This window comes from Crotalus tigris, unplaced genomic scaffold, assembly GCF_016545835.1.
Source record: "Crotalus tigris isolate CLP2741 ecotype Arizona unplaced genomic scaffold, ASM1654583v1 scf7180000018103.2265978, whole genome shotgun sequence".
Classification (NCBI taxonomy): domain Eukaryota; kingdom Metazoa; phylum Chordata; class Lepidosauria; order Squamata; family Viperidae; genus Crotalus; species Crotalus tigris.
Window position 1 is genome coordinate 1,021,678 of NW_024096824.1, and position 12,205 is coordinate 1,033,882.

Genomic DNA, 12,205 nt, shown 5'->3' on the forward strand with positions numbered 1-12,205 from the left:
AAAATGACTTTCTCTGCTAAATTAAAAAAAATGGGGGAATTCTTATAGTTTCACTATTTATGTTCAGATACATGTTATAACTGCTTGTTTTTGATGATAGTTGGGGCACCAGCTACCTGATGTGGGTTATACCTGCCTCTCTGTAATCCTGATTTTTATTTTTACTGGTATAAATAGACAAGTCCTCTCTTGGATATGTTTGTTCTTAAAAAACATTTGGTGTTATTTGACTAGTGCTAGCTCCAACCTCTTTTTAGGTAAGATTTTTGAGAAAGTAGTCTCAACAGGTAGAGAAGGCCTTTTGCAATTGATTGATGGAAATTTTGTCATGCACAGATTTTTTAAATGCATTCCAAGATTTACCACTCTGGCACCCAGTGTGCCTATAGCCACTAGCACCCCCGTGGCCAGATTTTGCATTAATCTTCCAATTTTGATTTTCAGATCTTGATACTTTGTAATCTTCTCCAATTATTTATCTTTTATTCTGCCATCCCCTGGTATTGCCACCTCAATTATCCCCATTTTCTTCTCAATTCCAATGCACAGTTGTTTCTACTTTGTCATGCCGTTGTTTGCAGTCAGTCTGTGCAATCTTCTTGCAGCATATTTTATTAGTATTATTAAGTGTGGTTAGATTCACAGTTTAACTGGTGGAAACTTAATAATTCAAGTCCTAACCAACAACCTAAGAATTATTAAGGTAGCATCTAAAAATATAGGCAGTACCAAGCAGGAATTTTTAAAAATAAAATCAGTGTATGCTGGTCGGATAAATTCAATATTTCTAGATAGCAAGGATGTCATTTAGATATCACTCAGAGAGCTCCAATCATGATTGGCATAACAACATGCTGACTGGCAATATTCCTAGTTCTGGTTTGGTGTGTGTGTACATGCGCGTGGACATGTACACACACACACACACACACAGAGAGAGAGAGAGAGAGAGAGAGAGAGAGAGAGAGAGAGAGAGAGAGAGAGAGAGAGAGAGAGAATTGCCTCCAGAAATTGTGGGTGCTCCATCACTGGAGATTTTTAAGAAGAGGCTAGACCACAGGTCGGCACCTGCGGCTCTTTGAGCCTTCCTCTGTGGCTCCCAGCCTCCTCTGCCATTTGCAAAGAGAGACAGAGACAGAGAGAGGCACTTGCACTTCCCTCCCTCTCTCCCTCTCTCCCTCTCTCTCCCTCCCTCCCTCCCTCCTTCTGCGTGTGTGTTGTGTGTGTTTGTATAAAAGAGAGTAGACTCACGGTGTTCTGTGACAAGCTGAAAAGACGGGGCTCCTCCCTTTGCTGCGTCTCTGCAGGAAGGGCAGGAGAGAGCTAGCTAGCCCAGCTATGCTGACTCAGGAATTCTGGGAGTTGAAGTCCATGAGTCATAAAAGAGCCGAGGTTGCCTACCCCTGAGCTTGTTGGAGAACAGCTTGAAACCAGCTTGCCAGGTGAGCAGAAGATCGGAGAGAGGGAGAGAGAGAGACCCTTTTGACATCTAAAATGAAGATAACACTGCATATATTCTTTTTTACCTTTATTATATATATATTATATATATATAATAAAACACCTAAAAACCGAATTACACACTCTCACCAAGGTACTAACATCCAATGGATTCCAAAGAAATAAGATTACAAACCTAATCCAAAAAGAAACCCCCACTAAAATCCAAGACAGAGAACAAGAAAACGGCAAAGCCCTCCTCCCATACATAAAAGGCACCACAGACAGAATCAGCAAGATCCTCCATAAACACAACATCAAAACAGCATTCTGCACAAACAGAAAAATATCCACCATCCTAAGAAACCCCAAAGACAAAATTGAGTTAGAAAATCAAGGAGTATATGAAATCCCATGCACCGCTTGTCCCAACACATACATCGGACAAACCAACAGAAGAATAAGTGCACGCATTGAAGAACATAAGAACTCAGTCAAAAAAGAGGAACCAACTTATTCCCTGGTCCAACACCTTAAAGCCACAGGACATGAAATTGACTTTGAAAATACCAGAACTATCGCCAAAACTGAACATTTTAATAACAGAATAATCAGAGAAGCCATCGAGATAGAAAAACGCCCACACAGCATGAACAAACGAGATGATACCTCCCGCCTACCAGCCATTTGGAAACCCGCCCTTATTGACAAACAACTCCCTAACACAAAGAATGACACCAGACTCACAGTCACTAAAACCACACAGGATGTCACCACCACATATCCACGCAAAAAGCAAACCCAAAGCCACACCAGTGATGAGGCACGGCCACAAACCAGAAGCCAGACCACAGCTGCATCATTAGCCACTTTAAACTCCTCCAATCCATACATGAAGCAAACTGACATGAAGATGAGGCACGACCACGAACGCGAAGCCAAACAATAGCAAGGCAGCCCACCATCTTAAACTCCCCTGCAACTCAGACTAACCTGAGCACAACAAAGCCCCCACCCAAACAGAACACTCCCCCATCCAATCAGAGCACAGCCAACCCCCCATCCAATCAGAGCACAGCCAAACCCCTAACCAATCAGAACACACCTCCACCCAATCAGAACACAGCCAAGCTCCCACTCAATCAGTTCATACCTCCACTGGCAGTTAAAAGGAAGAAACAGCTAAGACCACACATTGCTCCTCGAAGCACGAAGCTGAAAACACCAGCCTGAAGATGACGAATGGGACTTCGTTGAAACGTCGCCAAGACACTTCCAATTTTACGCGGGAGAAAACCCGAATAACCAAAGACCTATATACATACATACATACATAATCACACACACACACACACACACACACACACACACAAGGTAAAAAAGGATATATGCAGTGTTATCTTCATTTTAGATGTCAAAAGGGTTTTGCAGCTCCCAGTGTTTTGTTTTCGGTTGGAAATGGGTCCAAGTGACTCTTTGAGGTGCCTTCCAGTTCTGTTCTGTTCTATTCTATTCTGTTCTGTTCTTTACACACACACACACACACACACACACACACACACACATATACATACACATACATATAGAGATAGGGTAGGTAGGTAGGTAGGTAGATAGATAGATAGACAGACAGACAGACAGATAGATATAAATATAGATATAGTTCATTTTCTCTTCTAATACTACGACAAATAGAATATCTTGCTTAGATAAAATGGAAAGCTAAAGCACTGCTACTGCATTGCAAAATACTTAAAACTTCTGTATGATGCATCCTGATACCATCAATCATTTCCATTAAATAGCTGGACAGTATCAGAGGTTGTTTCACTGAGATAAATGTTTCCCAACACGAATGGACAGAGGTTCTTCTTTATGTTTCCCTACAATTCTTTATTATTTATTCCTTGTTAATGTCAAACCTTCACTGGGAAAATGCAGACTGCATCCTAATAATGGCTGGTGGCCAAATGAACCTTAGTTGAAGTTGTTCAACTGGAGCAGAACTGTATTTTGTGTCACTTGAGCACAGAATCTTGATACCATGATCAAATAACATACTTTGAAATTCGGATTCTTAGGGTGGGCAAATACCCTTCTTCTGGTTCTTTTGTTGGAAATTTTGAAAGCCATTGACATTGCATAGAAAACCAATAGCTTATCAATCAAAGGGAACTGCTTTGATAATTCTGCTAGCAATCAGCATTTTTTATTCTTTTGACTGGATGTTAAAATATTTGGCCAAGGTTGTATTATATTTCTAACACCCAAATAAGCTTTCGGTGTTCTTTTCATATTTATTTCACTCCTTGTTTGTTCTATTATATTGATTTGACTCTAATGGAGCTTCTTTTCAATCAGATATTATATTTATGGAAACCCATTATTTTATTTGAATCTAGATACTGTCCTCCCAGAATTCTTTTCACTTTTAGGATGCATATCGGAGTGTTGGCTTCTGTGTTTAGTACATGATCTATTTTTCCTCTTTTTTTCTGCTGTATTTATCTTAATTGCATGCCTTTATATCAAAGGACACTATAAGACCTATTTGCTTAACGTATAACTATGCTTCTTCAGGCAGTTTTCTCTGTAATTTATACAGTCTACCCTTCTTCCCTGGACACCTCTCACACCTGATAACTTTTTTCTTGCTTCTTATTGCTGTGACAGATGTTGGGAAGTGAGCACATCCTTTCCCTTAGAAGAAGGTTTTTAGGGTATGTGCGTGCTTTTTTAATAGGCAAATTAAAACTATTTATCTTTACATACAGCCTTAAATAATCCAATCTATTCAATCTGTGATCTGAAATGGTACAGCCCATTCTACCTTTTTCTTCATGTGTCTAAATTGGTGACTTAAGGTAGCTCTTCAAGTAGTTTATCGGTTAATGGAGAATGGTATATTAATGTGGGCGATTCCATCTTACTTCACAAACTGGGCTTCAATTAGGTGGCACTCTTTCTCCAATTTCTGTTGTAAACAATAACAGAAATGCAAAATATACATTCAACATGTACACAATATATAAATAATGGATATCATGGTAAGATTACTCCTTTCTTTTCTATTTTTGTAGGGAAAAAGGTAGCAAAACAAGAAGATCTGAAAGAAATGGGTGATATTTCCTCAGGGATGAGCAGCTCCATCATGCAGCTATATCTCAAACAAGTCCTTGAAGCATTCTTTCACGCACAGTCCAGTGTTCGTCATTTTGCGCTCAATGTTATTGCACTCACATTGAACCAGGGTCTTATCCATCCAGTTCAGGTATGTAATTCTATATTTAAGTTTCCAATTCTGCAAAAGGTTGACTGGGAACAATATATATTGGAGCTTACTAATGAATAAGAAAGTACAGAAATCTGTTGTAATCACTATATTTTTATATTTAAGATGTGGATATTTTTCTGGATGCTCAGCAAAAATGTATTTAACTTTATAAATAAATAAATTTATTTTATTTACATAGTTTATTTGGTTTGTTTGTAGTGTATCTAATCTGATTTCACAAACTCCATATAGTTCTTATTAATATGTCAAAAAATCAATTTAAAATGAACATCTTTTAAAAGCATATGATGAACTCCTCAGGTTCTTCATCAGATAGGAGAATATTTATATATCCCATGAATTTTTAATTTGAAATATAGACTTTAGGGATTATTTTAGAGCAGGGGTGTCAAACTGCCGGCCCATGGGCCAGACGCGTCATCCAGAAGCTGCGCCCGCCCCATTGCCGGCAATGGCAAAACAGTCCTGATACGTCTCGCAACATCACGTGATGTTGCCGTCTCGCAACATCACGTGATGTTGCGAGTTTGACATGTCTGTTTTAGAGTTACCAGGCTACCACAGAAAAAAGCATCTTCTGATTCCGGTTCTTTAGAATCATTTCCTGGGCTGATCACCCAAGACTGATAGACTTACCAACACAACGAGAATTGTGTTGTTGTATTGGAGAAGAATCTTAATAGATGGGATTGCATAATATTTTGATATGGGTGGCCTTTCATTTGGTTTATGGCTGAATATTTTAGAAAGGTCATTTACCATATTTGCCCAGAGGAAATATGAAGTATTTCCCTTGTTTTGAAATGATAGGGTGGGGATCATTTGACATATAAATAATAGAATCATCCGCTATTCACAGGAGGAAACTGTTCTGTCTCATCCTCTTAGTGAGGATGGTAGATGGGAGAAGAATGTGATTGAGCAACTTATGTACGAGAAAGAAAATATTTATACTTTTTTGTTTCCCTTTTCTCTGTTTTCTTCACAAACAAAAACATGGAATTCTTATTTATTTAAATATGGGACTAAAAAGTTCCTTTTAGTATTAGTATTGTTTAACAATTTGGATATTGTATTGTTTAATAATATTGACTTATTTATATTATTATGTTTATTTTTAATTTGTTTATACTTATGTTAAAGGGGAGTTAAAGCTCATTATGGACTTGGTTATTTTTATAGTTGGTTAATGTTAGTTAGAGTTTGATTATTATATTTGTAACCCTGTACTCAGCTCTGGGAAGTGGGGGAGGGAGAGGGGGGTTTAGGGTGGGTGGGTTTTGGGGTGTATACTGTAATTTTTATAAAACTTTTCAATAAAAAAACATGGAATTCTTTCAATGATGTTTTTATCTCTTTTTCAGTGTGTACCATATTTAATAGCAATGGGCACAGATCCAGAGCCTTCTATGAGAAATAAAGCAGATCAACAGCTGGTGGAAATAGACAAAAAATATGCTGGGTTTATTCATGTATGTTTATCTTTTTATTTATCTTAATAAATTAAGTATCATTTCTGTCTTTTTCCATTTATTTAAAAATACACACAGTCAGAAGAAGTATAGCATGAATAGGTTATTTTCACAATAAAAAGGATGTGATAATTCAATTTCTGGAAAAAAATTAAACAGAAAGCATGTTCCCATTAATATACAAAAATTGAGCACATGCCATTCTACATGAGCTTTTACTAAAGTTTGCATGTGAAATTTTGACATTTTTCTTCCTGAAAACAAAAACTATTTGTGTCTTTAGAAGCAAGGAATATATATATCCCTTGTAGAAGAAAGTCATATTTAGACCAGACCTGCATAAGTTAAACATGATGAGCCAGCTGTGCTCACCGAGAATGTTACATAGCTTTTGTTTATAGCCTTGCCAGCTTTGGGATGTCTTCAGAATGTAATCTATCAATATTGCATGTAAGATTTTACTATATGTAATTGCTCATCCCCTCATGATTAAGAGGTGCAGAGTTGAATTGTTCTCTACAAGCCAGTTGTGTTCACATTTTTTTCAACGTAAGAGTTTCTTTACAACAAACTTTTGTCTATTCTTGTTAAATAGTTAAAAACAGATGGAATAGGAACAGCAAGAATCAAAATGAAATTTGGGGAGAGGAGGATATGGAATCTGAAGGGCTGCAGAATAGGGAGTCATTTAGTATATGGCGTGGAAGTTGTTTGACAATAACTTCATTCAGATTGCTTTAAGAAATATGTAGGCATTATACATTTTGTTCAATTTCAGATGAAAGCAGTGGCTGGTATGAAGATGTCTTACCAAGTACAGCAGGCAATCAATACCTGCCCCAAAGATCCTGTGAGGGGGTTTAGACAGGATGAATCGAGCAGCGCTTTGTGCTCACATCTTTACTCCATGATCCGAGGGAATCGGCAACACCGACGAGCCTTTCTTATTTCTTTGCTCAACCTCTTTGATGACACAGCTGTAAGTCTTACACAGGCTTTCAGTACTTGTCTAGAATGTCCTTCATGGAAGCTTTTTCTTTTGCTCTTCACCATTGAATTTCTATTTTTAATTGCATGGGTGCATTTATTAATTTGGTCTTGAAATGTATTGTGATTATATGCTATGAAATTGTTGTTGACTGTTAGCAACCGTATAGATAGATTTTCTCCATTACAACCTGTCCCTAACCTGGTCTTTCAGGCCTTCCAATACTGCATTCATTGCCATAGTAACTAAATGCATCCATCTTGCTGCTGGTTGTCCCTTTTTTCTCTTTCATTCCACCTGTTCCAGCATTAGAGCCTTCTCTGGAGAGCTAGGTCTTCGCATAATATCTCCAAATAATATTAGGATAGTTTAAGACAGGTCATTTGTACTTACATTATAACTATACAGAGAATCCTCAACTTATGACTATTCATTTAAATAGTTCAAATTAACAATGACCTCAGAAAAAATAGTCATGGTCTAAATTTGAATTTACAACCATCACCCTGCCTTACATGATTGTAATTTGGACATTTAGCAATCAGCTCACATTTATGACCAGTTGTAGCATCCCATGGTCACGTAATCACAATTTGTGATATTTTTTTGCTGGTTTCTGGCAAAAAAAAAAAAAAAATGAAAACCAGGAAAAAAAGCTATTGGTTAAGCTGGATTTACACTTACAACATATGACTCAACTTATAACTGTGGTAAAAATAGTCATCAAAGACATTCTATCACAAGATGACTCGATGTACAACTGTAAACAATACAATTCTAGTTGTGTTTGTAAGTCAACGACTAGCTATAAAAACAGCTTGCAAATCTCAAGCAGGGTTTAACGATATGTACCAACAATATGTATTCGTTTCAATGAATTTAATTATAATTTGTGTAAGATTAATAGAACAGTTGCTCAGAAGGTTCTGTGCTCCTGCATTTTTATTTGATTCTTCCCTTGCTTAGGAATTACAGGTAAACCTTGTTTAGCAACTGCCCTATATAGTAATAGTTTGCAAATAAGATGGTAATAAATGATAATAAATTTATTTTCCAACCAGTGCACATTTGGGATAACAAAAGCCTTCATTGCCAAGCTAATTAGCAGACCTTAATCAATGTCTGCTCAGTTTCAGACAATATTTGGGGAGGATTCTAATCAACTAATTAAGGTCAGAAGTCTGAGCTTGTTAACTTGCAGTTATCACTTTTTAGGGAAGCATAGTGTTGTAGAGTAAAGCAGCTGAAGTGATTGCTTCTTTTCTGCTTTGGAAGTGGAGGTGATGAGAAAAAAAAAATTGGTCAGGCTCAGGACCCTGTATGAGATAACTTTATCTGAATGAATGCGATGGTACGTGGGAATGACTTTGGGAGACAGAAGGAAGTCCTGCAGCCTATACAATCTGGTCCTCAATGGAGGAAAAACTTGGGAAGTGTTTCAGAAGGAACCCTCTTTTCTGGAAACTTAAGAGGAGGGGGAAAACTGCTTTCAGTTTTATAATATTCTATTTAATGTAGCTTTACAATAAAGATTGTGCTAGTGCCCCTGGTTGTGCTTTTTGTCTACTCTGCCTTGAAGGGCTAACAATGAGACAGCAGCAACCAACAATCTCAACAGTGTGTCCCTCCCGCTCCCCCCCTTAATAGAAACCATTGGAACTAATTACAGGACCACCTATATATCAGCATTATCTGTTGATCTCTGATTCCAAAGAGGTTTCCTCCAGTGCTTGCTCTGCCATTGATACACTATCTGGAAGGGTATTAATAGAATAGAGAATTGCTTCCTGGCAGATGTTCCAGTTACTTAAAGTATTAGATAAATCTAGCCATTGTACATAGAATGTGGATTTGATTGGTTATGTCTTTTATATACCTATCTATATATCTTTTTATTTTAACAGAAAACAGAGGTGAACATGCTTTTGTATATAGCAGACAATCTGGGCTGTTTTCCTTATCAGACCCAGGAAGAGCCACTTTTTATAATGCACCATATAGATATTACATTATCAGTTTCTGGTAGCAACCTTCTGCAGTCATTTAAAGAGGTCAGTGAAATTCTCTTTTAATATCTTTCTCTTTGGTAAGTTATTTCTTACACATGCATCTTTAATAATTCAGTCTGAGAGATTGAAAGATAGAACCTTGGACAGATAGTTTCCCAAGTGGTCCAAACTAAGACAGTGCACCTGAATTGATCAAAATAGTATATCTACTGCCTACAGAATCCTAGAATAATTTTAATTTTGTCTGTGAAATTTGACCAAAAACTGTAATGGCGAAAATGAAAGGAGGAGAATATCTTTGTATAAATTTAAGCTCTAAAAATTTTTTTTAGTGCAGTCTTTCCATCTTAAATTCTCAGAGAGCTATATTTTTTAAGTTTATAACAACTTAATAGAGGTAGTATTGTATTCATAAACTACATTTTTTAAATGTTAATTTAAAATTCATCTGCTGTGAATTCCACCTAGGTCAGTGGTTCTCAACCTGCAGGTTGGGACCCCATTTGGGGTCGAACAACCATTTCACAGGGGTCGCCAAACAAGGCTGTCCGCCATTTTTTTCCCCTTTTCTTTGGCCATGCCCCTGGCACCTGGTGATGTATAAGTGGTTGGGAGTCACCACAACATGGGGAACTGTATTATGGGGTCACGGCATTAGAAAGGTTGAGAACCACTGACCTAGGTGGTCAGGAAGGGCATCTGGCCAGTAAACACTTAGCTCTATCCAGTCACTCCAACGCTACCAAAATTAAGGAACAAACAGATTGTAAAAAGAAAAAAAAATCAGACCCTTATTTGAGTCCCTTTCTGAAATGTATAGAATGTTTTACATTAATGTTAACACACCAAAATTATTTATTTATGGGTTTTTATAACTCACAAAAAATGTGACTCTGGGCAGCAAATAGCAATAATGACATTGACAAAAAGTGAACAAAAATTCTCATCATCAACAAAATATAATCAAGATGTATCAAAAAAAGACTATACCTCTTAGAGTTTATCTGACATCCTGGCCCTAACACTTAGGGAACTGTTAGTCTTCAAAACCTACATACAGTAGATGCCAACAGGGTTGGGGCTAATAAGCTCTGTATATACATACATATGCATACTGACATGCATAGAATAATAATGATTACTCCCATGTAGTGAAATCCATATGGTATGTAGACAAGAGCCAGCAATAGGGATCGTTCTCATAGAATCCATTCCTGAGGGATCTCTTAAACCCACTTAAGGTCAACTTCATCATATGTGTAGTTTGCTTCATACAAAATTTACAATTGATGTGCAAAACAAAAAGTGAAGAAGCTTCATATGATGAGTGAAATAGTCTGCCAAATGTTTTATTCAGAGCCTGTTTATTTTTCAGAATTCATTTAATAATATCTACAGCGGATTCATGAGGATTTTAATAGTTATTTTTCTTATAGATCTTAGATATAAAAAGATAGCTGTGTTCAGTGAAGAGGCATGCTGAATGCTATAAAGGACTGCTAGTAATGAAGTTAAGCAGTCTGTTTGGTGGAACATGTCAATTACATTCCAAATTGAAAATGAATTCACTGAGTGCTCGTGTATATATTTCAGTATTGATGTTGTGTTACACAAAGTGTCACTAAATTTCTCATAACCAGTATTTCAAATTTGTGAAAAATCGTTAAAATGACTGTGAAATTTAGAGATAAGTTATTGTTAATAGTCTAACATGTCTCTTTTTCTTTCAGTCTATGGTAAAATATAAAAAAGAAAAAAAGCCTTCCTCTGATGAAGAAAGTGAAAGTGAAAGCAATAGTGAAAGTGACAGTGAAAGTGAGGAGGAAATTCACAAATCCCGGAAGTCACGAAAACGTGCAGGTTCCGATTCAGACTCTGATGAAGAAAATGATATAAATGCAGTCATGAAATGTTTGCCAGCCAATTCAGCTCCTTTGATTGAATTTGCAAATGTGTCCCAGGGCATATTATTGCTTTTGATGTTAAAACAGCATTTGAAGAACCTGTGCGGATTTTCTGATAGGTAAGAACCATTTTAGTTTTGCTTATATTACCTCTGTTTTCTAAATTATGAGATTGTATTTGGGACTGAACTCTTGGGAATTTGAATCAACAATTCTTAAATATTTAAGTTACATTTGTTTTTGTAATGTTAAAAAAGTTTGACTGATTCAGAATATCTGTTGTTATTGCTTCCTTTAAAGTACACCGGGATTTTTCTTACAACACTTATTTTGTTTTATTAGTAAAATTCAGAAATACTCACCTTCTGAATCAGCAAAAGTTTATGATAAAGCGATAAACAGGAAAGCAGGAATTCACTTCCATCCAAAACAGACACTGGACTTCCTTCGAAGTGATATGGCTAATTCCAGACTCACTGAAGATGTGAAGAGGAATATAGTGAAACAATACTTAGATGTAAGTTTTCACCATTTAAAACATCACTATTTACTTACTGGCTGAAGATAGACTTTTTCCACAGTTGTGAAATGAGATAGGTATCAAATTAAATGTTAAATGATTATAGAATTCATAAAATACTTTTATATCTTTACACAAGAAAAAAAGTTATATGCAAGTAGTCTTTGACTTATGACGAGGAGCCCAAAGTTTCTGTTGCTAAGCAAGACAATTGTTAAGTAAGTTCTGTCCCATTTAACAACCATTTTTGTCACAGTTGCTAAGCAAATTACTGCAGTTCTTAAGTGAATCATGAGGTTGTTAAATGAACCTGGCCTCCCCCATTGAATTTGCTTGTCAGAAGCCAGCTGGAGAGGCTACAAATGGTGATCACATGACCCTGGAACACTACAAATATTATAAATACAACTGGCACAGTTGTCAAGTGCCCAAATTTTGATCATGTGACCATGGGAATGCTGCAATATTTGTGTGCAAAATGGCCATAAGTCACTTTTTTCAGTGATGTTGTAACTTCTAACAGTCACTAAGTGAATGGTTGTAAATCAAGGACTACTTGTAGTACAGGATTCAAGGT

At 36.7% G+C, this 12,205-nt stretch overlaps 2 protein-coding genes across 6 annotated transcripts in view; one reads left to right on the forward strand and one right to left on the reverse strand.

The window, feature by feature from the left end:
• NIPBL (NIPBL cohesin loading factor) overlaps positions 1–12,205 on the forward strand; it is a 197,330-nt gene that overhangs the window by 181,827 nt on the left and 3,298 nt on the right. For all 4 annotated transcript variants that reach the window (XM_039347918.1, XM_039347920.1, XM_039347919.1 and 1 more), the window contains 6 exons: positions 4,521–4,711; positions 6,100–6,207; positions 6,986–7,186; positions 9,100–9,246; positions 10,935–11,227; positions 11,451–11,625. In XM_039347918.1, the coding sequence (XP_039203852.1) occupies positions 4,521–4,711; positions 6,100–6,207; positions 6,986–7,186; positions 9,100–9,246; positions 10,935–11,227; positions 11,451–11,625 (1,115 nt within the window). The remainder of the gene's footprint in view (positions 1–4,520; positions 4,712–6,099; positions 6,208–6,985; positions 7,187–9,099; positions 9,247–10,934; positions 11,228–11,450; positions 11,626–12,205) is intronic.
• CPLANE1 (ciliogenesis and planar polarity effector 1) overlaps positions 11,471–12,205 on the reverse strand; it is a 69,266-nt gene continuing 68,531 nt past the window's right edge. For both annotated transcript variants that reach the window (XM_039347913.1, XM_039347911.1), the window contains exon 56: positions 11,471–11,584. In XM_039347913.1, coding sequence (XP_039203847.1) covers positions 11,582–11,584 — 3 coding nt within the window. In that variant the 3' untranslated portion in view covers positions 11,471–11,581. The remainder of the gene's footprint in view (positions 11,585–12,205) is intronic.